This window comes from Mustela erminea, chromosome 19 (assembly GCF_009829155.1).
Source record: "Mustela erminea isolate mMusErm1 chromosome 19, mMusErm1.Pri, whole genome shotgun sequence".
Lineage (NCBI taxonomy): Eukaryota > Metazoa > Chordata > Mammalia > Carnivora > Mustelidae > Mustela > Mustela erminea.
Genome location: NC_045632.1, coordinates 10,657,252 through 10,683,497, shown reverse-complemented (window position 1 = coordinate 10,683,497; position 26,246 = coordinate 10,657,252). Strand labels below are relative to the sequence as shown.

The 26,246-nt window shown below is 49.9% G+C and overlaps 3 protein-coding genes and 1 long non-coding RNA gene across 7 annotated transcripts in view; all 4 read right to left on the bottom strand.

Moving 5' to 3' along the window:
• Positions 1 to 26,246, bottom strand: part of LOC116579282 (leukocyte immunoglobulin-like receptor subfamily A member 6) — a 355,647-nt gene that overhangs the window by 7,416 nt on the left and 321,985 nt on the right. The window lies entirely within an intron of this gene.
• LOC116579320 lies at positions 365 to 15,616 on the bottom strand. The gene is made up of 3 exons (XR_004281223.1): positions 15,394 to 15,616; positions 3,568 to 3,720; positions 365 to 592 (listed from the first exon to the last, which is right to left on the bottom strand). It is a non-coding gene; the product is annotated as an uncharacterized LOC116579320 (long non-coding RNA).
• LOC116579315 (leukocyte immunoglobulin-like receptor subfamily A member 6) lies at positions 7,441 to 12,170 on the bottom strand. Its single transcript, XM_032324533.1, has 7 exons — positions 11,467 to 12,170; positions 11,275 to 11,310; positions 10,809 to 11,093; positions 10,363 to 10,665; positions 9,692 to 9,988; positions 9,176 to 9,478; positions 7,441 to 7,628 (listed from the first exon to the last, which is right to left on the bottom strand). The coding sequence occupies exons 1-7, from the start codon at positions 11,498 to 11,500 to the stop codon at positions 7,570 to 7,572; spliced, it is 1,317 nt and encodes a 438-aa protein (XP_032180424.1). The 5' UTR covers positions 11,501 to 12,170; the 3' UTR covers positions 7,441 to 7,569.
• LOC116579298 (leukocyte immunoglobulin-like receptor subfamily A member 6) lies at positions 19,378 to 22,532 on the bottom strand. Its single transcript, XM_032324501.1, is given in 8 exon segments — positions 19,378 to 20,020; positions 20,287 to 20,589; positions 21,317 to 21,334; positions 21,337 to 21,618; positions 21,763 to 21,967; positions 21,970 to 22,052; positions 22,232 to 22,267; positions 22,423 to 22,532. Coding segments are annotated over 8 exon segments (1,095 nt in total). The 5' UTR covers positions 22,511 to 22,532; the 3' UTR covers positions 19,378 to 19,940.

Genomic DNA, 26,246 nt, shown 5'->3' with positions numbered 1-26,246 from the left:
GTGGTTCTCAGAGGTAGGTGTCCTGTCATGGGGTTGTCACGTACGCAGGATATGACAATAGGAAGGTGAACAACCCCTGCCCAGGGTCCTAGCCTGGCTCCGGTGTCCATGATGGTGCAGCGGGGGCACGCTGGGGCTCCCTGTGATGCCCAATCAAGTGAGGAGACCAGGGCAGGTCCTTCCCTCCCAGAGCCTCCCCCATGGGTCTCCTTCATCCCCACAACCCTGATCCTCACCATGGACGGGTCCCCAGAACCAGAGCTGCTACAGAAGACATGGGTTCCTGCCGTGCTGGGGAGCTCATGTCAGCTCAGACACTCGTATGATGTCTCTGAATGGCTCAAGTTGAGATATCGTGGCAATGAGCCAGAGGAGAAATAGACACAAAAAGGGAAGGGAACACAGACCGTCTCTTGGCCCTGGAGTGTGGGCTGTCTTTCTGTCACAGCCTCCAAGGACTTCTGTGTATTCCTGTGACATGGTCCACACCCCATTCATGGGAAAATGCCTCTTTGAGTCCCTCCTGGCTCTTTGTTGCCCCCTTGTTCCAGGGACAGAGACATCCTCCTCACCCTGGGGTCTTGCCTGTAAGCTATAGGAAACAATACTTGGGTGAGTGCTCTGATATGAGAGACAAAGCTGATTCTCATGTTATTACTACTCCTGTGTCCACTGCCCAAGTGACTGTGAGCACAGTGACCTGGGCTGTAGCATGCTATCCTCACTCTACTCCTCAGAGTGGTTGTGAGGTCAGGGGAACCTAGATTGTGTATGGGATGAATTTTGTTAGATTCCTGACCTGATTAAGAGGGGTGTGGTTAAGACCAAAGAGGTCCATGTGTCAGACTCCACAGTCAGGTTAGATTATTGATCATTGTGATACGTCCCAGGGAAGACTGAGAGAAAACGGTGGGAATTAAGAAAAACAGGAGAGGGAAAGCTGTGATCAGGAGTTCTCCACAGGCTGATGACCCAGTAGAGCCCCATAATGCCTATGAGACTTTATTTCATACTTCAATAACAAGAATGTTTATTAGGGAGATTGAGGTTGGAGGACCACAAGTGCCAGGTGACCACCTTGCTTCAAAGCAAGAGACTTTGCTAAAGCATATTTACAGAGGAGCTCAAGGTCTGTGTCAGCATGACTGCGAGAGCTAATGTGATCCCAATCAAGTAGTGAATGAACTGCAGGGATTGTGAGAGCTAGCCGTTGGCAAGACTCCTGAGACTGCAAGGACCCTGTCAGCTTGCAGTTGGTTCTCCACATCCTTGAGAGACCCCATAGTTCTTAACACTGAGAAATGCTATTTACAATGTTTCTGAAATTAGAAGAAACAGGTATTTGCAGAAAATGAGAAACAAAATTTTCTGAAATTGACACGGGCCACAACAGAAAAACAGTGAAAGCTGAGTGACTGCGAGTGTCTGGGGTCAAGTTGGGGGGTCATCAAATTTGATTTCTGCCTCTGTGTGACCAGAACAGGCAGGAAAGGCATCCAGTGTCTCTCTGACTGTGAAAGCAGTGTGACCCTTCTACCTTGTGTGGGGTGGGTCCTGGCATGTCTATGCCCAATAACTCAGTCCATACATCAGCACTGAGCCATGTCCCGTGTTTGTGTGTATGTGTGTGTGTGTGGGTGGGTGCGCGCGCGTGTGTGTGGAACCCCGCACAGGCAGCTGTCCACATGTGAGGGTGTGGCTTCCATGGCAGTCATCCCTGCCAGACACATCCATGCTCAGATGCTAAGTTCGGACAAATGGATGCCAGAGGTCAGTGGAGCTGTAACCAACCACCTCTTACAGTCCTGAGCTTCAGGACCATCCTGCAAGCAGTTGTCTCTGGAACTCAGGGGTGTAGAAGGTGAGTGTTCAACAGGAATGGACATCAGAGAGGGACCCCAATGTGATAAGGAGTGCTCAGAACATTGGGTGCAGACTCATCAATCATAGTCCAGGAAATGAAATGGCAGGAATATAGGAAACTCATTTTATGTTAAAAATGTGAACTACACCATACACAAAGATAAACTCGAAATGGATAAAAGACCTCAACGTGAGACAGGAAGCCATCAGAACCCTAGGGGAGAATATAGGCAGTGACCTCTTCGATATCAGCCACAGCAACTTCTTTCAAGATATGTCTCCAAAGGCAAGGAAACAAAAGCGAAAATGAACTTTTGTGTCTTTGTCAAGATCAAAAGCTTCTGCACAGCAAAGGAAACAGTCAAGAAAAGAAAGAGGCAACCCACAGAATGGGAGAAGATATTTGCAAATGACAGAACAGACAAAAGGTTGATATCCAGGATCTATAATGAACTCCTCAAACTCAACACACACAAAACAGACAATCATATCAAAAAATGGGCAGAAGATATGGACAGACACTCCTCCAATCAAGATATACAAATGGCTATAAGACCCATGAAAAAATGTTCATCATCACTAGCCATCAGGGAGATTCAAATTAAAACCACATTGAGAGGGCCGCCTGGGTAGCTCAGTTGGTTGAGCAGCTGGCTTCGGTTCAGGTCATGATCCCAGACCTGGGTTCGATTCCCACATTGGGCTCCGTGCTCAGCAGGGAGCCTGCTTCTCCCTCTGCCTCTGCCTGCCATTCTGTCTGCCTGTGCTCGCTCGCTCCCTCTCTCTCTGATAAATAAATTCAAAAATCTTAAAAAAAAAAAAAACACATTGAGATACCACCTTACACCAGTTAGAATGACCAAAATTAGCAAGACAGGAAACAACATGTGTTGGAGGGGATGTGGAGAAAGGGGAACCCTCTTCCACTGTTGGTGGGAATTCAAGTTGGTGCAGCCACTTTGAAAACAGTGTGGAGATTCCTCAAGAAATTAAAAAGAGAGCTTCCCTATGACCCTGCAATTGCACTACTGGGTATCGACCCCAAAGATACAGATGTAGTGAAAAGAAGGGCCAACTGTACCCCAATGTTCATAGCGGCAGTGTCCATGGTTGCCAAACTGTGGAAAAAACCAAGATGCCCTTCAATGGGCAAATGGATAAGGAAGATGTGGTCCATATACACTATGGAGTATTATGCCTCCATCAGCAAGGTTGAATACCCAACATTTGTAGCAACATGGACGGGACTGGAAGAGATTATGCTGAGTGAAATAAGTCAAGCAGAGAGAGTCAATTATCATATGGTTTCACTTATTTGTGGAGCATAACAAATAGCATGGAGGACAAGGGGAGATGGAGAGGAGAAGGGAGTTGAGGGAAATTGGAAGGGGAGGTGAACCATGAGAGACAATGGACTCCTAAAAACAATCTGAGGGTTTTGAATGGGTGGGGGATGGGAGGTTGGGGGAACCAGGGGGTGGGTATTAGAGAGCACGTATTGCATGGAGCACTGGGTGAGGTGCAAAAACAATGAATACTGTTACGCTGAAAAAAATAAATTAATTTAAAAAATGTGAACTACTGAAAAATGGAGCACATTGAGTGTTTGTAGAAATAATGAAGTTATATTATGGAAAGAAGATGGAAATCAGGAAGTGAGTTAATTCAATTCTCTGGAGGTAAAAGAGAAAAACAAAAACTTACTGTGACTGATCCTTCCATCTGTGAGAAGATGCAGCTGAAAGGCAGAACACGAAATTGGAAGACAACACTGAGGATGCTTTGTCTGATGCCAGACAGGCTGAAATGAGAACATGCAGATACCCGGGGAACAGGGGGATGGTGGATACCATGAGTCTGGAAAGAGAGCAGTGAGGAATGTGTGAGGCAACAGTCCCAGGGGCCAGTGTTCAGGTGTTGTAAAGAGACACAGGTAGAGCAGCAGCCTGCTGGTATGCATGGATGTGTCCCTGAGATCTGTGTCTCCATAACTCCTGATAAAGCAAAGGAAGTTGACAGGAGCTGACTTTTGAGCAGAAGAAAAAAGCAGAGAGATTTGGAACATGCGCTTATACGGAATCATGAATGAGGGATGCTTTACTCACCCAAGGGAGCTTGAAAGGACAAAGGTAAAAGCGTCGGCACGGCCCGATCTTCAAGCACAAGGAGACAGGGACTTCGTGTAGCCTTGGGCTTCATCTCTGTGAGGGAGGAGGAGAGCCCCCCAGCAGGCGTGTTCCCAGCTCCTTATCCTTGTGTCCTCTCCTGTACTTGGAATAAGGCAATGTTGTCTACATTTTCTTTCTTTCTTTTTTTTTTTTTTTTGATCTGGGAAATCAAAGAAGATTTAATATATTTATTTATTTATTTACTTACTTACTTATTAATTTCTTTTTTTTGATTAATTTATTTATTTTCAGAAAAACAGTATTCATTATTTTTTCACCACACCCATTGCTCCATGCAATACCTGCCCTCCTTAATACCCACCACCAGGCTCTCCCTTCCCCCCTACAAAATGCTCAATTTGTTTCTCAGAGTCTACAATCTCTCATCCTTCATCCCCTCCTCCGATTTCCCTCAATTCCCTTTTCCTTTTTTCTACTCCTAATGTCTTCCATGTTATTCCTTATGCTCCACAAGTCAGTGAAACTCTGCTGGTCTCTTCTAGACAGCATGTGGATGGCTCTTACTTTTTTATTCAATCTCATACCCTGTGTCTTTTGATTGGAGCATTAAGCCCATGTAATTCAGAGTCACTATTAAAAGAAGATGTGGAGGACATGGGGAGTTAGAGAGGAGAAGGGAGCTGGGGGAAGTTGGAGGGGGAGGTGAACCATGAGAGACTATGGACTCTGAAAAGCAATCTGAGGGGTTTGAATTGACGGGTGAGTGGGAGGTTGGGGTACCAGGTGGTGAGTATTATAGAGGGCACGGATTGCATGGAGCACTGGGTGTGGTGAAAAATAATGAATACTGTTATGCCGAAAATAAATAAAAAATTAAAAAAAATAAAAGAAGATGTGGTCCATATATACAATGGAATGTCACTCAGCCATGAGAAAGGATGAATACCCAACTTTTGTATCAACATGGACGGGACTGGAGGAGATTATGCTGAGTGAAAAAAGTCAAGCAGAGAAAGCCCATGATCACATGGTTTCACTCTTATGTGGAACATAAGGAATAGCATGGAGGACATCAAGAGAAGGAAGGGGAAAATGAAGGGAGTAAATCGGAGGAGGGATGAACCATGAGGACTCTGAGAAATAAACTGAGGGTTTTAGAGGGGAAGGTGGGGTTGGGTAAGCCCGGTGATGGGTATTCAGGAGGGCACGTGTTGCAGGGAGCACTGGGTGTTGTACACAAACAGTGAGTCATGGAACACTGCATTAGAAACTAATGATGTACTGTGTGGTGATTAAATAATAAAAAATCTGCATAAGATTATCAGATTTACAAATCTATTCATTAGATGTGGTGAGTGCACAAAATCAATTTTTACGCTAAATGCTTGCTCACAAAACAAACTGAGGGTTGCTGGGGGGAGGGGGCTTGGGAGAAGGGGGTGGGATTATGGACATTGGGGAGGGTATGTGCTTTGGTGAGTGCTGTGAAGTGTGTAAACCTGGTGATTCACAGACCTGTACCCCTGGGGATAGAGTATTATGCCTCCATCAGAAAGGATGAATACCCAACTTTTGTAGCAACATGGACGGGACTGGAAGAGATTATGCTGAGTGAAATAAGTCAAGCAGAGAGAGTCAATTATCATATGGTTTCACTTATTTGTGGAGCATAACAAATAGCATGGAGGACATGGGGACTTAGAGTGGAGAAGGGAGTTGGGGGAAATTGGAAGGGGAGGTGAACCATGAGAGACTATGGACTCTGAAAAACAATCTGAGGGTTTTGAAGGGACGGGGGGTGGGAGGTTGGGGTACCAGGTGGTGGGTATTATAGAGGGCACGGATTGCATGGAGCACGGGGTGTGGTGAAAAAATAATGAATACTGTTATGCTGGAAATAAAAAAAAAATAAATGCTTGCTCAAATGTATACAATTATGAAGTATTTTATAACTTACCTTACATAAACATGCAAAGAAACAGGAGAAGCCACAATCACAACTGCCACTTCCCAACAGCATTTGGGGGAAGAATGAAGCACAAACAAGTCAGCTTCCAGAGATCGGGAACAGGGGTCAGCAGGTATGGAGACTGCCCCCCAGAACAACTCCTCAGTTCCATATTCGTTAGATACGAGATAACAATCAACAAAGGAGGAGGCAGATTATAGATAAACCAGATATGCCTGACCAAGCAGGATGGGGTTAGTGGTTGAGTAAAGGCATTTGAAGGAATCATCTAATTAACTACAGGTGATCTCCGGAGAAGGGGAGATAACAAGAACCGCTCTGAGCAGGCACGCGACCCCAGCTGCTCCACTGCAAGGACGTGTATCATCCTCTCCCCAGGGGCCCCTGCTGGTCCTCAATGAAGCATGTTTGGTCTGTACCTTGTTCTGAGGGACGGTTACACACAACTTTATCTTCATTCGTACATTCATTTACTTATTTATTTATTTTAAATATTTTATTTGTTTGTTTTTCAGAGAGAGTCAGAAACAGAGAGAGTGAGAGAGCAAACACAAGTGGGAAGGAGAGACAGAGGGAGAAGCAGACCTACAACAGAGGACTCCATCCCAGGACCCTGGGATCATGACCTGAGCCCAAGGCAGGTGTCTCACAGAATGAAACTCTAAGGCACTCAAATCACAACTAAAAAAAATTAAAAGGAAAACCCATTTATTCCTTGGAGTCAGTGTAGCAGCTCCCACCTGGCTACACCTCAAACACCCCTGAGCTCACTTGAACTGATGGTGGTTCTGGAAGATTCCACCAAGTGTCGCCGCATGAGGACAGAAATGCTCTGTGAGTCCAGAGAGGGTTCAGGGAATGATTTGGATTCTTCTGTTCCAAAGCGGACCTGATTTTCACCCACTTATTTACTTATGAAAACAGAGTCTGTGTTTTCGGCTGAGGAATGGAGGGCGATAGCGGACATCAGGGAAGGTGGAAATGGAAAGTGAAGGAAAATGTATCCCACGAAGGTGGACCAGAGCTGCCGCTCTAGGAAGTTATGAACCAGTCCTGCCTTGTGTTATGAACCCTCAACTCACACGGATGAGGAAGGAGGGGCAAGACCAGGATGTCCAACAATGCGGGAGGAAAAGCACCAGAGGTCACGGGGGACGAGTCCTGGATAGGGAGCAGCCCAGACATGTCATGCACCTGAACCATGCTCCCCCTTGATGTTGATAGCAGACAGAGCAGCGAGGGTGAGCTGCAGGCTTTCCTCCAGATCCCTCTGGGCACCCGGGATGCATGCCCACAGCTCTGCCACACGGAATGGTGACTTTGTTCCCCCTCCTGTTTAGCTCCTGGCTGAGTCTGGGGTCCTTCTCTGGCTGTGCTGAGCCTCTAGCAGCAGAATCCCGAGGACCACCAGGATCAAGACAGCTACGCCCATGCGGGTCAGATTCTCCACCATGTAATCTCTGGGGTCCGAAGCTAGGAATGAGGACAGAGAGGTTGCAGAGGTCAGAGAGGTCCCAAATCCCCCAGGATCCTGTATGTCCACCCAGGGGACCTGCTTCCCCACACAGGACACTCCCTCCATACAAGCCCCATCACTGGGACTTTCTCTTACTCAACACTGCTGGGGTCTGAGTTGTTTTGGGGTGGGCTCACGGTGCCAGCTGCTTCTGCAGGGAAGATGGAAGAAGATGGAAGGAGCTAGAGACCCCCGTCCCGCTGTCCTCTGCTCTGTGTCTCTATCCCTCAGCTTGTCACTATGTGGTTTTTGTACAGTTCCTGAACTAGCCCTTCTCTGCACTAGAGGGCTTTTCTCTGCTCTCCTCACTGGATTCCTTCAGCCTCCTTGTTCTCTTTGATTTCAGACTCTGCTTCTTAGTCACTTGGGGTTGATTCTGGCTGTGCCCCACCAGCTCAGGGTTGCAGAGAAAAGTGGCCTCCCAGCACAGAAATCATCATGTCCTCACATGTTCTCTGCTCAGTCTGGGACACAAGACCTCCTGGGCTCATGTCCCTGTAGATGACCATTCCCACTCACTCTGTAGCCGAGGTCCTAGCAGCATCCATGGATGAGGGGCTGGTGCCAGGGGCTCCTGACTGTCAGGAGCACAGAGGGGCCGATGTCTGGGGTCAGGTCCATGTCCCTCCATGTCAACCAGCTCCCTTCCTTCAGGTTCTGTGCTTTATACTATACCTACAGTATTCCTCCTTGCATGTATTCATTAATTCATTCTTCATTTACTTACAGATATCCACAGTGCCAGACACACACCACACACTCACACACACACACACACACACACACACACACACACAGAGAGAGAAAGAGAGAGAGAGAGAGAGATCTGTGTGCGCACATCTACAACAGGCATATAAATATGTATCCACGAAAGGTGACGGTCAGTCACTGGGTTATAGGAACACCATTATTGCTCGCATGCAGTGTGGATGGAGATGGGAAGAAGAGCTACATAAGTAAATAAATCAACCAACCAACCAATAAACAAACAAAAAAGATAAATGAGACTCATTGAAAACGTGCTAAGACTGGGGAGTGCCCAGATCTTCTGCCCCACAAGGACCGTGTGAATCTATCTAACCCCAGTGCACACAGGAGGAGGACGGTTTTTGAGTCTGGTGTCCCTGTCACCTGAATTCCCTTTGTCGTCATCTGCAGGTGCTGCTCTAGAATGTGTGAGAAGCAGACACTGGAACATTGGACCAGTGACCACACAAAACGGAGAGTCGATACCAGTGCACATGGACACAGGGTGCAGCCTCCCTGGGGATTCCTGTGAGCCTGGATTGGCCCCTTCTGGGTCTCACATGTGCACCGAGGGGCATGGAGGCACCCAGGTGAGCACAGGTGGGGGGCAGCAGAGTGGTGCCCACAGGTGGGGAGGATTCTGTCCAGGAGAGTGTACCCGGGGGCTGACTACACCATCAGATTCTGCTATGGAGGGACAGGAGGTGAGTGGGAGGCACTTCTACTCATCATCATCCTCACTCACCCCCACGCAGCCCCTACTCCTTACTCTGCCAAGACTGCAGGATCAGGGACCCCGGGTACACACTGTGGATCTTCCCAAATGCCCCAGGGCAAGACCCTCCTCTGTGGAGCCCCTACGATCCCCACATGTCTTACTGCGTCAGGCTTTCCTGAGATGTGTGTCCTGAGCTGACAGAGCTCAGACAGGACATCGTCAGGGACACTCACCTGAGACGAGCAGTTCCACGGGGTCACTGGGCTGTGACAACAGGTAGGGGGAGGTTCTGGAAGAGCCGTAGCACCTGTAGGTTCCCCTGTGGGCTGAGGTCACAGGACTCATGGGGAATTCAGCCTGGTGCTGCCCAGCTCGGGACTTCGATCTACAACGCAGCGGGGGATCGGCTGTCCCCTCCTTGGACAGAAGGAAAGTGTCCACAGAGCTCTGTGACTGACACAGCAGGGTCACATTCTCTCCTGGGGCCACCATGCGTCGTGGCTGCACTGAGAGGGAGGGTGCGTAGGGCAGCTGACCTAGAGAGAGAAAGGGCAGGTGAGTGGCTGTCGGGCCGTTGCTCTGTGGAGACTGTCTGTGTCCTCCGAGTCTGTCCCTTCCCATCCCCTGTCTCTCTCTGTCTCTCTCTCCCTGGGGACCCCACACAACTGGTCCCAGCCACCACCAGCTGGGGCTACCCTGGCAGTACCTGAGCAGATTCTGATGTCCTGACTGACACCGGGATCCCTCACCTGCAAGCAGGATGTCCAGAGGGTCACTGGGGGCCGACCACTCGGAGGAGAGGGTGTGTCCACCGTAGCACAAGTACCGGCCTCTATGGGAGGGCCTCACAGAGCCCAGGGGAAAATCTGCCCCAGACAACCCAGCCTGGGGCTGTCGGCCAAGCTGCCGGGGAGGGTCAGGTGCCCCCTCCCTGGACAGAGCGAATCTGCCGTAGCCAATATCAGAGAGACACTGGAGGGTCAGGCTCTGTCCAGAGGTCACGACAGGGCCCAGTTGAGACAGCAGGGTGGGCTTTCCCGACACACCTGGGAGAGACCAGCAGTGGATGGCAGGGGCTGCTTTTCCCCACACTTCCCTTCTCCCGTCCTGACACCCGGGTCTCACTGTCCATCACCCTCCGTGACACTGACCTGTGAGTCCCCGTGGTCCCCTCTCCCACCCTGTCTTTGGGGCATGGGTCCTTTCGCAACAATGACAGTGACATTGTATGGGGAGGGAAGGGTGGACAATGGCCAGAGGAATTCAGGTAATAAAGGCAATCTGGAAGGACCATCAGCTCTGGAAGAAGATGCAGAGACAGGCTGTGCCCCAGATGGGGGCTATGGGCCCTGAGAGAAGAGTCCCTGTTAACTGTCAGGTGCCTCAAAACACAGATGGGGCAACAGTCAGACTTTCTCACCTGAGACCAGCAGCTCCAGGGGGTCACTGGGGTCCGACCACACCTGGGGGGTGTTGCTGTAATAGCCATAGCATCTGAACGTCCACCTGAGGCTAGGGGTCACAGGTCCAACAGGGAACAGGGCCTGGGTACCCCCACGGGGGGCTGGCTGGGAGTTCAGAGTCCAGGAGGGCTGGCGCTCTCCTTCCTTCATCAGGACGAATCTGTGGAATCCCATCCGTGAGGCACACTGGAAGGTCATGTTCTCTCCTGAGGTCACAACAGGGCTGGGCAGGGCTGAGAGGCTGGGTTGGCCATGGGATCCTAGGAGAGGAGGATGGGGTGGTGTTAAATCGGGCTCAGACCCCCAAGGTATCCCCAGGCTGGTCTGTAAGAGGGAGACACCTGAGAGCCCACCCCCTTCCTGAGGGCAGAGTCTAGGGCTGGGACCCTGAGTGGGCTCACACCTGTCACCACCAGCTCCAGGGGGTCACTGTATTCTGACCAGTCATTGGGGCATTCATAGTCACAGTGGTATCTTCCTGCATATACATCTGTCATGTATGTGATGGAGAAGTTGGCCTTGTACCCGGACTCCAGTGGCTTCCGTGTCTCCCAATTCCATGAGTCCCCCTCTTTATGCAGGTGGTACTCCTGGGCCTCCAAGCTCCCCTGACACCAGATGGTCACAGGTGTCCCCCAGGGCATCACAGAGCTGGGCTCAGCCCAGATGGTGGGTTTGGGGAGGGTCCCTGGAAGGAAACAGAGGCTGGGACACAGACCTTCCCCATCCCCAGGTAAGAGCTCAATGCCAAACCCCCAGAAGTGCCCCTGGGTCTGCCCAGAACTGCTGTTCTACATGCCCAGCAGCCTGCTGGGTGACCCCTGTCCCTAGTGAGGAGGTGGGACTGGGACCTTTGGGGACAGACTCACCTGCCTGTGCTTGCATCCTGGGGTCTTCACTCAGCCCTGGAAGACAGTCCATGTGAGAGGTTTGCCCCGAATCCTAGCAGAACCCTTTCTCCCCATGAGCCTCCTGAGCCTGGGGTCTCTGACAGACCAGGGCTTGACTCTGGGGTGGCTTCCTCCCAAACTAAGGCCTCCCTTTCCCTCCTCAGATCTCACCGAGACAGAGCAAGGCCATGATGGTGGGGGTCATGGTGTCTCGTCTCTCTCACTCTGGCTGTGCAGAGGGTGAGACGACTGTGCCAGAGGGTGAGACCACGGTGCCCACAGGACATGCAGACATACAAGGTGTGGTTCTAAGAGGTAGGTGTCCTGTCATGGGGTTGTCACGTACGCAGGATATGACAATAGGAAGGTGAACAACCCCTGCCCAGGGTCCTAGCCTGGCTCCGGTGTCCATGACGGTGCAGCGGGGGAACGCTGGGTCTCCCTGTGATGCCCAATCAAGTGAGGAGACCAGGGAAGGTCCTTCCCTCCCAGAGCCTCCCCCATTGGTCTCCTTCATCCCCACAACCGTGGTCCTCACCATGGACGGATCCCCAGAACCAGAGCTGCTGCAGAGGACATGGGTTCCTGCCGTGCTGGGGAGCTCATGTCAGCTCAGACACTCCTGTGATGTCTCTGAATGGCTCAAGTTGAGATATCGGTGGCAATGAGCCAGAGGAGATATAGACGCAAAAAGGGAAGGGAACGCAGACCATCTCTTGGCCCTTGAGTGTGGGCTCTCTTTCTGTCACAGCCTCCAAGGACTTCTGTGTTTTCCTGTGACATGGTCCACACCCCATTCATGGGAAAATGCCTCTTTGAGTCCCTCCTGGCTCTTTGTTGCCCCCTTGTTCCAGGGACAGAGACATCCTCCTCACCCTGGGCTCTTGCCTGTAAGCTATAGGAAGCAATACTTGGGTGAGTGCTCTGATATGAGAGACTCTCTGATATGAGAGACATGATTCTCATGTCATTACTACTCCTGTGTCCACTGCCCAAGTGACTGTGAGCACAGTGGCCTGGTCTGTAGCATGCTATCCTCACTCTACTCCTCAGAGTGGTTGTGAGGTCAGTGGGACCTAGATTGTGCATGGGATGAATTTTGTTAGATTCCTGACCTGATTAAGAGGGGTGTGGTTAAGACCAAAGAGGTCCATGTGTCAGACCCCACAGTCAGGTTAGATCATTGATCATTGTGATACGTCCCAGGGAAGATTGAGAGAAAATGGTGGGAATTAAGAAAAACAGGAGAGAGAAAGCTGTGATCAGGAGTTCTCCACAGGCTGATGACCTAGTAGAGCCCCATAATGCCTAAGAGACTTTATTTCATACTTCAATAACAAGAATGTTTATTAGGGAGATTGAGGTTGGAGGACCACAAGTGCCAGGTGACTGCCTTGCTTCAAAGCAAGAGACTTTTCTAAAGCATATTTACAGAAGAGCTCAACGTTTGTGTCAGCATGACTGTGAGAGCTAATGTGATCCCAATCAAGTAGTGAATGAACTGCAGGGATTGTGAGAGCTAGCCCTTGGCAAGACTCCTGAGACTGCAAGGACCCTGTCAGCTTGCAGTTGGTTCTCCACATCCTTGAGAGACCCCATGTGTTCTTAACACTGAGAAATGCTATTTACAATGTTTCTGAAATTAGTAGAAACAGGTATTTGCAGAAAATGAGAAACAAAATTTTCTGAAATTGACACGGACCACAACAGAAAAAGAAGTGAAAGCTGAGTGCCTGCCAGTGTCTGGGGTCAAGTTGGGGGTCATCAAATTTGATCTCTGCCTCTGTGTGACCAGAACAAGCATCCACATTATCACAGGCAGCAAGGGCATCCAGTGTCTCACTGACTGTGCAAGCAGTGTGACCCTTCTACCTTGTGTGGGGTGGGTCCTGGCATGTCTATGCCCAATAACTCAGTCCAGACAATAGCACTGAGCCATGTCCCCTGTGTGTGTGTGTGTGTGTGTGTGTGTGTGTGTGTGTCTGCGCACGTGCGCATGTGGGTGGAACCCCGCACAGGCAGCTGTCCATGTGTGAGGGTGTGGCTTCCATGGTAGTCATCCCTGCCAGACACATACCTGCTCAGATGCTAAGTTGGGACAAGTGGATGCCAGAGGTCAGTGGGGCTGTAACCACCCACCCATTACAGTCCTGAGCTTCAGGTCAGCCCTGGAAGCAGTTGTCTCTGGAACTCAGGGGTGTAGAAGGTGAGTGTTCAACAGGAATGGACATCAGAGAGGGACCCCAATTTGATAAGGAGGGCTCAGGAACATTGTGTGCAGACTCATCAATCATAGTCCAGGACATGAAATGGCAGGAATATAGGAAACTCGTTTTATGTTAAAAATGTGAACTACACCATAAACAAAGATAAACTCGAAATGGATAAAAGACCTCAACGTGAGACAGGAAGCCATCAGAACCCTAGGGGAGAATATAGGCAGTGACCTCTTCGATATCAGCCACAGCAACTTCTTTCAAGATATGTCTCCAAAGGCAAAGGAAACAAAAGCGAAAACGAACTTTTGTGTCTTCGTCAAGATCAAAAGCTTCTGCACAGCAAAGGAAACAGTCAAGAAAAGAAAGAGGCAACCCACAGAATGGGAGAAGATATTTGCAAATGACAGTACAGACAAAAGGTTGATATCCAGGATCTATAATGAACTCCTCAAACTCAACACACACAAAACAGACAAGCATATCAAAAAATGGGCAGAAGATATGGACAGACACTTCTCCAATCAAGACATACAAATGGCTATTAGACCCATGAAAAAATGTTCATTACCACTAGCCATCAGGGAGATTCAAATTAAAACCACATTGAGATACCACCTTACACCGGTTAGAATGGCCAAAATTAGCAAGACAGGAAACAACATGTGTTGGAGGGGATGTGGAGAAAGGGGAACCCTCTTCCACTGTTGGTGGAAATTCAAGTTGGTGCAGCCACTTTGAAAACAGTGTGGAGATTCCTCAAGAAATTAAAAAGAGAGCTTCCCTATGACCCTGAAATTGCACTACTGGGTACTGACCCCAAAGATACAGATGTAGTGAATGAAGGGCCAACTGTACCCCAACGTTCATAGCGACAATGGCCACGGTTGCCAAACTCTGGAAAGAACCAAGATGCCCTTCAACAGACAAATGGATAAGGAAGATGTGGTCCATATACAGTAGGGAGTATTATTCCTCCATCAGCAAGGTTGAATACCCAACATTTGTAGCAACATGGACGGGACTGGAAGAGATTATGCTGAGTGAAATAAGTCAAGCAGAGAGAGTCAATTATCATATGGTTTCACTTATTTGTGGAGCATAACAAATAGCATGGAGGACAAGGGGAGATGGAGAGGAGAAGGGAGTTGAGGGAAATTGGAAGGGGAGGTGAACCATGACAGACTATGGACTCTGAAAAACAATCTGAGGGTTTTGAATGGGTGGGGGATGGGAGGTTGGGGGAACCAGGGGGTGGGTATTAGAGAGCACGTATTGCATGGAGCACTGGGTGAGGTGCAAAAACAATGAATATTGTTACGCTGAAAAAAATAAATTAATTTAAAAAATGTGAACTACTGAAAAATGGAGCACATTGAGTGTTTGTAGAAATAATGAAGTTATATTATGGAAAGAAGATGGAAATAAGGAAGTGAGTTAATTCAATTCTCTGGAGGTAAAAGAGAAAAACAAAAACTTACTGTGACTGATCCTTCCATCTGTGAGAAGATGCAGCTGAAAGGCAGAGCACGAAATTGGAAGACAACACTGAGGATGCTTTGTCTGATGCCAGACAGGCTGAAATGAGAACATGCAGATACTCAGGGAACAGGGGGATGGTGGATACCATGAATCTGGAAAAAGAGCAGTGAGGAATGTGTGAGGCAACAGTCCCAGGGGCCAGTGTTCAGGTGTTGTAAAGAGACACAGGTAGAGCAGCAGCCTGCTGGTATGCATGGATGTGTCCTTGAGATCCGTTTCTCCATATCTCCTGATAAAGCAAAGGAAGTTGACAGGAGCTGACTTTTGAGCAGAAGAAAAAAGCAGAGAGATTTGGAACATGCGCTTATACGGAATCATGAATTAGGGATGCTTTACTCACCCAAGGGAGCTTGAAAGGACAAAGGTAAAAGCGTCGGCAGGGCCCACATCCTCAAGCACAAGGAGACAGGGACTTCGTGTAGCCTTGGGCTTCATCTCTGTGAGGGAGGAGGAGAGCCCCCCAGCAGGCGTGTTCCCAGCTCCTTATCCTTGGATCCTCTCCTGTACTTGGAATAAGGCAATTTTGTCTAACTTTTTCTTTTCTTTCTTTTTTTTTTTTTTTTTGATCTGGGAAATCAAAGAAGATTTTATTTATTTATTTATTTATTTATTTACTTACTTACTTATTATTTTCTTTTTTTTTCGATTAATTTATTTATTTTCAGAAAAGCAGTATTCATTATTTTTTCACCACACCCATTGCTCCATGCAATACCTGTCCTCCTTAATACCCACTACCAGGCTCTCCCTTCCCCCCTACAAAATGCTCAATTTGTTTCTCAGAGTCTACAGTCTCTCATCCTTCGTCCCCTCCTCCGATTTCCCTCAATTCTCTTTTCCTTTTTTCTACTCCTAATGTCTTCCATGTTATTCCTTATGCTCCACAAGTCAGTGAAACTCTGCTGGTCTCTTCTAGACAGCATGTGGATGGCTCTTACTTTTTTATTCAATCTCATACCCTGTGTCTTTTGATTGGAGCATTAAGCCCATGTAATTCAGAGTCACTATTAAAAGAAGATGTGGAGGACATGGGGAGTTAGAGAGGAGAAGGGAGTTGGGGGAAGTTGGAGGGGGAGGTGAACCATGAGAGACTATGGACTCTGAAAAGCAATCTGAGGGGTTTGAATTGACGGGTGGGTGGGAGGTTGGGGTACCAGGTGGTGGGTATTATAGAGGGCACGGATTGCATGGAGCACTGGGTGTGGTGAAAAATAATGAATACTGTTATGCCGAAAATAAATAAAAAATTAAAAAAAATAAAAGATGTGGTCCATATATACAATGGAATGTCACTCAGCCATGAGAAAGGATGAATACCCAACTTTTGTATCAACATGGACGGGACTGGAGGAGATTATGCTGAGTGAAAAAAGTCAAGCAGAGAAAGCCCATGATCACATGGTTTCACTCTTATGTGGAACATAAGGAATAGCATGGAGGACATCAAGAGAAGGAAGGGGAAAACGAAGGGAGTAAATCGGAGGGATGAACCATGAGGACTCTGAGAAATAAACTGAGGGGAAGGTGGGGTTGGGTAAGCCCGGTGATGGGTATTCAGGAGGGCACGTGTTGCAGGGAGCACTGGGTGTTGTACACAAACAGTGAATCATGGAACACTGCATTAGAAACTAATTATGTGGGCGCCTGGGTGGCTCAGTGGGTTAAGCCGCTGCCTTCGGCTCAGGTCATGATCTCAGGGTCCTGGGATCGAGTCCCGCATCGGGTTCTCTGCTCAGCAGGGAGCCTGTTTCCTCCTCTCTCTCTCTCTGCCTGCCTCTCTGCCTACTTGTGATCTCTCTCTGTCAAATAAATAAATAAAATCTTAAAAAAAAAAAAAAAAAAAAAAAAAAAAAGAAACTAATTATGTACTGTGTGGTGACTAAATAACAAAAAATCTGCATAAGATTATCAGATTTACAAATCTATTCATTAGATGTGGTGAGTGCACAAAATCAATTTTTACGCTAAATGCTTGCTCAAATGTATACAATTATGAAGTATTTCATAACTTACCTTACATAAACATGCAAAGAAACAGGAGAAGCCACAATCACAACTGCCACTTCCCAAGGGCACTCGGGGGAAGAATGAAGCACAAACAAGTCAGCTTCCAGAGATCTGGAGCAGGGGTCATCAGGTGCGGAGACTACAGCCCAGAACAACTCCTCAGTCCCATATTCGTTAGATACGAGATAACAATCAACAAAGGAGGAGGCAGATTATAGATAAACCAGATATGCCTGACCAAGCAGGATGGGGTTAGTGGTTGAGTAAAGGCATTTGAAGGAATCATCTAATTAACTACAGGTGATCTCCGGAGAAGGGGAGATAACAAGAACCGCTCTGAGCAGGCACGCGACCCCAGCTGCTCCACTGCAAGGACGTGTATCATCCTCTCCCCAGGGGCCACTGCTGGTCCACAATCAAGCATGTTTGGTCTGTACCTTGTTCTGAGGGACGGTTACACACAACTTTATCTTCATTCGTACATTTATTTATTTATTTATCTATTTATTTATTTTAAACATTTTATTTGTTTATTTTTGAGAGAGAGACAGAAACAAAGAGAGAGAGAGAGCAAACACAAATGGGAAGGAGAGACAGAGGGAGAAGCAGACCTACAACAGAGGACTCCATCCCAGGACCCTGGGATCATGACCTGAGCCCAAGGCAGGTGTCTCACAGAATGAAACTCTAAGGCACTCGAATCACAACTAAAAAAATTAAAAAGGAAAACCCATTCATTCCTTGGAGTCAGTGTAGCAGCTCCCACCTGGCTACACCTCAAACACCCCTGAGCTCACTTGAACTGATGGTGGTTCTGGAAGATTCCACCAAGTGTCGCCGCATGAGGACAGAAATGGTCTGTGAGTCCAGAGAAGGTTCAGGGAATGATTTGGACTCATCTGTTCCAAAGCGGACCTGATTTTCACCCACTTATTTACTTATGAAAACAGAGTCTGTGTTTTCGGCCGAGGGATGGAGGACAATAGTGGATATCAGGGAAGATGGAAATGGAAAGTGAAGGAAAATGTATCCCACGAAGGTGGTATGAACCAGTCCTGCCTTGTGTTATGAACCCTCAACTCACAGAGATGAGGAAGGAGGGTCAAGACCAGGATGTCCAACAATGCAGGAGGGAAAGCACCAGAGGTCACGGGGGATGAGTCATGGACAGGGAGCAGCCCAGACATGTCCTGCACCTGAACCCTTCTCCCCCTCGATGTTGTCAGAGAGAGATCAGGGATCATGAGCTGCAGGCTTTCTTCCAGATCATTCTGGGCACCTGGGACGCATGCCCACAGCTCTGCCACACGGGAAAGGTGACTTTGTTCCCCCTTGTGTTTAGCTCCTGGCTGCGTCTAGGTTCCTTCTCTGGCTGTGCTGAGCCTCTATCAGCAGAATCCGAGGACCACCAGGATCAAGACAGGTATGCCCGTGTAGGTCAGATTCTCCACCATGTAATCTCTGGGGTCGGAGGCTAGGAATGAGGACAGAGAGGTTGCAGAGGATCACGCAGGATCCTGTATGTCCACCCAGGGGACCTGCTTCCCCACACAGGACACTCACTCCATACAAGCCCCATCACTGGGACTTTCTCTTACTCAACACTGCTGGGGTCTAAGTTGTTTTGGGGTGGACTCACGGTGCCAGCTGCTTCTGCAGGGAAGATGGAAGCAGATGGAAGGAGCTAGAGACCCCCGTCCCGCCTGTCCTCTGCTCTGTGTCTCTATCCCTCAGCCTGTCACTATGTGGTTTTTGTACAGTTCCTGAACTAGCCCTTCTCTGCACTAGAGGGCTTTTCTCTGCTCTCCTCACTGGATTCCTTCAGCCTCCTTGTTCTCTTTGATTTCAGACTCTGCTTCTGAGTCACTTGGGGTTGATTCTGGCTGTGCCCCACCAGCTCAGGGTTGCAGAGAAAAGTGGCCTCCCAGCACAGAAATCATCATGTCCTCACATGTTCTCTGCTCAGTCTGGGACACAAGGCCTCCTGGGCTCATGTCCCAGCAGATGACAGTTCCCGCTTATTCAGTAGCTGAGGTCCCAGCAGCGTCCATGGTTGAGTGGCTGGAGCCAGGGGCTCCTGACTGTCAGGAGAAGAGAGGGGCCCATGTCTGGGGTCGGGTCCGTGTCCTTCCATGTCAACCAGCTTCCTTCCTTCAGGGTCTGCACTTTATTCTGTACCTACAGTATTCCTCCTTGGTATGTTCACTAATTCATTCTTCATATACTTACAGATACCCACCGTGCCAGACACACACACACACACACACACACACACACACACACACACACAGAGAGAGAGAGAGAGAGAGAAAGAGAGAAAGTGAGAGAGAGAGAGAGAGAGAGATCTGTGTGCGCACATCTACAACAGGCATATAAATATGTATCCAGGAAAGGTGATGGTCAGGCACTGGGTCATAGGAACGGCGTTATTGCCTGGATGCAGTGTGGATGGAGATGGGAAGAAGAGCTACATAAGTAAATAAACCAACCAACCAACCAACCAACCAATAAACAAACAAAAAAGATAAATGAGACTCATTGAAAGCATGCTAAGACCGGGGAGTGCCCAGAGCTTGTGCCCCACAGGGACCCTGTGAATCCATCTAACCCCAATGCACACAGGAGAAGGAGGACAGTTTCTGAGTCTAGCGTCCCTGTCACCTGAGTACCCTTTGTCATCATCTGCATGTGCTTCTCTAGAATGTGTGAGAAGCAGACACAGGGACACTGAACCAGCGACCACACAAAAAGGAGAGAGGATACCAGTGCACATGGACACAGGGTGCAGCCTCCCTGGGGACTCCCGTGATCCGGGATCGACACTCCTGGGTCTCAGGTGTGCACCAAGGGGCATGTAGGCCCCCAGGTGAGCATGGGGGGTCAGCAGAGCGGTGCCCGCAGGTGGGAAGGCTTCTGTCCAGGAGAGTGTCCCGTGCGGCTGACAGCACCATCAGATTCTGCTACGGAGGGACAGGAGGTGAGTGGGATGCGCTGTCCACTCACCCTCGTCCTCACTCATCCCCCCACACGGCCCCTACTCCTTACTCTGCTGAGACTGCGGGATGGGGGCCCCGGGTGCACACTGTGGATCTTCCCAACCTCTCCAGAGCAGGACCCTCCTCTGTGGAGCCCCCATGACCTCCACATGTGTTACTGTGTCAGGCTTTCCTGATATGTGTGTCCTGAGTTGACAGAGTTCAGATAGGACAAGGTCAGGGCCCCTTACCTGAAACCAGCAGCTCCAGGGGGTCACTGGGCTGTGACAACTGGTAGGAAGAGGTGCTGGTGGAGCCGTAGCACCTGTAGGACCCCCCATGGGCTGAGGTCACAGGACTCATTGGGAATTCAGCCTGGTGCTGCCCAGCTCGGTACTGTGATCTAAGATGCAGCGGGGGATGGGCTGCCCCCTCCTTGGATAGAAGGAAAGTGTCCACAGAGCTCTGTGACTGACACAGCAGAGTCACATTCTCTGCTGGGGCCACCTTGGGTCGCGGCTGCACCGACAGGGAGGATGTGTAGGGCAGCTGTCCTAGAGAGAGGAAGGGCGTGTGAGGGGCTGTCCAGCCCTTGTTCTGAACTGAGTCTGTGTCCTCTGAGTCTGTCCCTTCCTATCCCCCTTCTCTCTCTGTGTCTCTCTCCCTGGGGACTCCACACACCTGGTCCCGTCCACCACCACCTATGGCGCCCCTGGCAGGACTGGTGCAGAATCTGCAGTCCTGACGGATGCCGTGAGCCCTCACCTGTGAGCAGGATGTCCAGGGGTTCACTGGGGGCCAACCACTCGGAGGAGAGTATGTGTCCACCGTAGCACGTGTACCAGCCCATGTGGGAGGGTCTCACAGGGCCCAGAGGGAAGTCTGACCCAGAGAGCCCAGCCTGGGGCTGCCCGCCAAGCTGCTGGGGAGGGTCAGGTGCCCCCTCTTTGGACAGAGTGAATCTGTTGTAGCCAACATCAGAGCGACACTGGAGGGTCAGTCTCTGTCCAGAGGTCACGAGAGGGCCATGCTGGGTCAGGAGGGAGGGCTTCCCCGACACATCTGGGAGAGACCAGCTGTGGATGGCAGGGGTTGCCTCTCCCCAAACTTCCCCTTCTCCTGATTGACCCCTGGGTCTCACTGTCACTCCCGGTGACTCTGACCTGTGAGTCCCCGTGGTCCCCTCACCCAACCTCTCATTGGGGCTCCCCTGGAAGCAGAGTCCCCATTACCTGTCTGGTGCCTCAAAACATGGATGGGGCACCAGTCAAACATTCTCACCTGAGACCAGCAGCTCCAGGGCTCACTGGGGTCCGACCACACCTGGGGGGTGTTGCTGTAATAGTCGTAGCATCTGAATGTCCACCTGAGGCTGGGAGTCACGGGGCCCACAGGGAACAGGGCCTGGGTCACCCCACCGGTGGCTGCCTGGGAGTTCAGGGTCCAGGACGGCTGACCTTCTCCATCCTTCATCAGGATGAACCTGTGGAATCCCATCCGTGAGGCACACTGGAGGGTCACGTTCCCTCCTGAGGTCACGACAGGACTGGACAGGGCTGAGAGGCTGGGTTTGCCCTGGGATCCTAGGAGAGGAGGAGGGTGACATGTGACATGGGGCTCAGACCCCCCACATTATCCCCAGGCTGGGCTGTGAGAGGGAGACCCCTGAGAGCCCATCCCCTTCCTGAGGGCAGAGCCTGGGGCTGGGACCCTGAGTGGGCTCGCACCTGTCACCACCACCAGCTCCAGGGGGTCACTGGGCTCTGAACAGCCAGTGGAACTGAAATAGTTACAGTGATATCTTCCTGCATGTACATCTGTCATGTGTGTGATGGAGAACTGGGCCTTGTCCCTGGACTCCAGTGGCTTCCGTCTGTCCCAGACCCTTGACTCTCCCTTTTTATGCAGGCGGTACTCCTGGGCCTCCAGCCCCACCCCCGACACCAGATGGTCACAGATGTCCCCCAGGGCATCACAGAGCCTGGCTCAGCCCAGATGGTGCGTTTGGAGAGGGTCCCTGGAAGGAAACAGAGGCTGGAACATAGACCTTCCCCACCCCAGGTCCCAGTTCAGCTCCAAGCCCCCAGACGTCCCCTTCGGTCAGTCCAGAACTTCTCTTCTCCCTCCCCCATGTCTGGTGGGTGACCCCTGTCCCCAATGAGGAGGTGGGACTAGGACCCCTTGGGACAGACACACCTGTCTGCGCTCTGGTCCTAGGGCCCACACTCATCCCTGGAAGAGAGTCCCTGTGAGAGGTTTGCCCTGAATCCTTGCAGAACCCCTCCTCCACATGAGCCTCCTGAGCCTGGGGTCTCTGACAGACCAGGCCTGGATGTGGGGCTGGTCTCTCCCAGAGTAGGGTGTCCCCTCCCCTCCTCAGATCTCACCAAGACAGAGCAGGGCAGTGAGGGTGGGGGTCATGGCGTCTCCTCTCCCTGGTTCTAGCTGTGCAGACGGAGGCCCCACTGTGACCATGGGACAGACAAAACCACAGGTTGTGGCCACATGGAGGCCTGTCCTGCCTGTCACAGGGTTGTCACATCAGCAGTCCCAGTCCACGTCAGCAGGAAGGGAAACAACCCCTCCCCAGGCCCAGCCTGGCTCTGGTGTCCATGACAGTGCAGCAGGTGGACCCCGTGGCTTCCTGAGGTGCCCCATCCAGGTGAGGAGAACAGGGCAGGTCCTTCCCTCCCAGAGCCTGCCCCATGGGTCGCCTTCTTTCTCAGCACATCCGGGGTCCCCACCATGGAGAGGGTCCCCAGACCCCGGGAATGATGCAAAGATGTGGGTTCCCGCTGCCCTTTAGAGGTCATGTGAGGACCAACACACCTGTGAGAAATCTGCTCGGCTCAGGATGAAATCATGGTGGCAATGAGGCCAGAAGAGAAATAGGGGCAATAGGGAAGGAAACACAGCCCCTCTCCTGGCCCTGGAGTGTGGGCTTTCCATCTGCACAGCCTTGTGGACTTCTCTATTTTCCTCTGAGTCTGTCCACTTCCATTTCCTGGGAGCACACCTCTGAGTCCCCTGCTGGCTCCTCTGTCCCTTGATCCAGGGGCAGAGATGTCCTGCCCACACTGTGGTCCTTTCTGAGAGCTGTAGGGGGCAATTCATGGCTGAGTGCTGTGATTTGGGGAACAAAGCTGATTCTGGTGTGAATACTACTGCCGTGTCCACTGCCCTAGTGACCTTGTGCACGTCACCTGGTCTGTAGCATGCTGCCCTGAACCCCACTCGGTGGTTGCAATCAATCATTGGTATTTCTTGACCTGATTAAGAGGGGTGTGGCTGAGACACAAGAGGTCCATGGTTCAGACCCCACAATCAGGGTGGACCAGAGATCCATGTCCCCGAGAGACCCTGTGCATCCCTACAGACGACAAATGCTATTGGTGATGTTTCTGAAATGGTTTACATTACGTTTTGCAGGAAATAAGAAACAAGAGTTTCTGGAATTGAGAGGGACCACAGCAGAACAGTGATGAAAGCTAAGTGACCAGTAGAGGCTGGGGTCCAGCTGAGGGTGGTAAAATATGATTTCCACCTCTGTTTGTCCAAAAGAGTTGCCACATTCTCACAGGCAGGAAGGGTATCGAGTTTCTGGGTGACTGTGGAAACAGCATGACCCTCCACCATGTGTGGGGTGGGCGCTGGCATGTCTCTGCCCTCTGCCCTCTGCCCCAGCCCAGAGATCAGCCCTGAGCCACATCCCCTCTGTGTGTGTGTGGAATGGTTCTGTCCCGTGGACCCACCCTCCACTGGCGTCTGCCCATGGGTTGGTATGCGGTTCCCACGGGAGCCATCCCTGATGGGCACAGGTGTTAAGTTCGGAGAGTGGATGCACAGGGAGGGCGACAGAGACCACCCACCCCTTACAGTCCTGAAATCAGGGCAGCTCTGGAAACAATTGTGTCTGGAACTCAGGGGTGTGGGAGGTGAGTGTCCAACAGGAATGGACATCAGAGAGTGACCCCGATATGTAAGGAGTGCTATGGAAGACTGTGTGCAGAGTGGTCCGTCATCGTCCAGGTCGTGGAACAGCAGGAATGTGGGAAACACATTTTGCACTAAGAATGTGAAATATTGAAGGGAAGAGACAAGATGGTGGGAGAGTGGGGGGCCCCGTCTCATCCGGTCCCTTGAATTTAGCTACGTAACTATCAATCCATTCTGCACACCTTGAATTCAACCTGAGATGTAAGAAAAAAACATACCTGGAACTCTACAAGTGGAGAAGTGAGCGCTTTTTTCAAGGTGGGATGTCCAGAGGCGTGAATCTGAGGGAGATAACAAAGACAAATGGAGGGGGGAGGGAGCCTCCACGTGTCCTTCACCAAGGAGTGTTATAGCCCCGAGGGCAAAATATGAACCCTTAGAAATCTCCTCCAGTGAGATATATGGCTGCCTGAAAGGGGCTTTTGGTATGAAACAGGCAGACTTCTAGGTGGGTCGTGTGGTCCCTGGATCCCAGGACCCTCAAAATAACATAGTGCCTGAGACGGTAGAGATCCCAAGCAGCAGAGCTGGGAAACTGGTTATGGTCAGTGAGCCCGGGGGGAACTCTCAGCTTGATTCACCACAAACCCAGAGCTGTGCCAACTGGGGGACTGCTCTCAGCCTGGGCACCCTGCAGAGGACTGGAACATGGGGACCTTCCACCATCCTCCAGGATGGGCAAAATGGGTCCACTCCCGACTGGGCAACAGGTCTCAGGGTGACAGCACAGTAAAGGACAGTACAGGGCCACCCTCTGTCTTCCTCCAGGAGAAGCCCTTCTTTTCACTACATCTGTATCTTTCTCTTTTTTCTTGTTTCTCTTTTTAATTATTTTCCTATTTTATCAACATGTATTTGTTTTGAAATTTTTTAAATTTATTTTTTATTTCTTTTCAGCATAACAGTATTCATTATTTTTGCACCACACCCAGTGCTCCATGCAATCCGTGCCCTCTCTAATACCCACCACCTGGTTCCCCCAACCTCCTACCCCCCCAACACTTAAAACCCTTCAGATTGTTTTTCAGAGTCCTAGTCTCTCATGGTTCACCTCCCCTTCCAATTTCCCCCAACATGTATTTTTTTTATTTTTATTTTCAGCATAACAGTATTCATGTATTTTTTAAGTTTTTATTTCTTTTCAGCATAACAGTATTCATTGTTTTTGCACCACACACAGTGCTCCATGCAATCCGTGCCCTCTCCAATACCCACCACCTGGTTCCCTCAACCTCCCACCCCCCGCCCCTTCAAAACCCTCAGATTGTTTTTCAGAGTCCATAGTCTCTCATGGTTCATCTCCCCTTCCAATTTCCCTCAACTCCCTTCTCCTCTCCATCTCCCCTTGTCCTCCATGCTATTTGTTATGCTCCACAAATAAGTGAAACCATATGATAATTGACTCTGTATTTAAGTCATGTTTAAACTTTCATTTCTTACATCTACATTTTATACATATATTGGTCATTTCTGGCCTCCTTTCACTCTTCAATTTTATTTGTGTATATATGTAAATTTTGCTTTCTTTGCAATTTTGAGATCAAGTGTCTTAATCTCAAATTAGTGTCAAAAAAGTATCAAATCTCAAACACAAAGCAAAATTCACTCAGGAACAAGCAGATCACCCCCCTTTTATTTCCTTTTCTGTTTTCATTTCTGACCTCTTCGGATTTGTCTAGTCTGTATTCAGCTTCGGTCATATTTGATATTTTTTAGAGATTTTACTTATTTCTGTGACAGAGAGAGATCACAAGCAGGCAGAGAGGCAGGCAGAGAGAGAGGGGGGAGCTGGTTCCCCAGTGAGCAGAGAGCCCAATGCGGGGCTCGATCCCAGAACCCTGAGATCATGACCTGAGCTGAAGGCAGAGGCTTAACCCACTGAGCCACGCAGGCACCCCATATATTGGGTATTTTTGATTCTGCTCACTCACTCATCCATTCTTGTCTGGGCAAAATGACTCAAAGTGAGAATTCACAACAAAACAAAGAACCAGAGGTAATGTTCTCCGCCACAGATGTAATCCATATGGATACCAGTAAGATGTCAGAGATGGAGCTCTGGATAACGGTGATCAAGTTAATATCTGGGCTTGAAAAAAGACTAGAGAATGTCTTAGTGCAGAAATGAGATCTAATCAGGCCAAATTAAAAATGCTCTAGCAGATGCTGCCTAAATTGGATGCTCTAACAGCGAGGGTAAAGGAGGCAGAAGAAA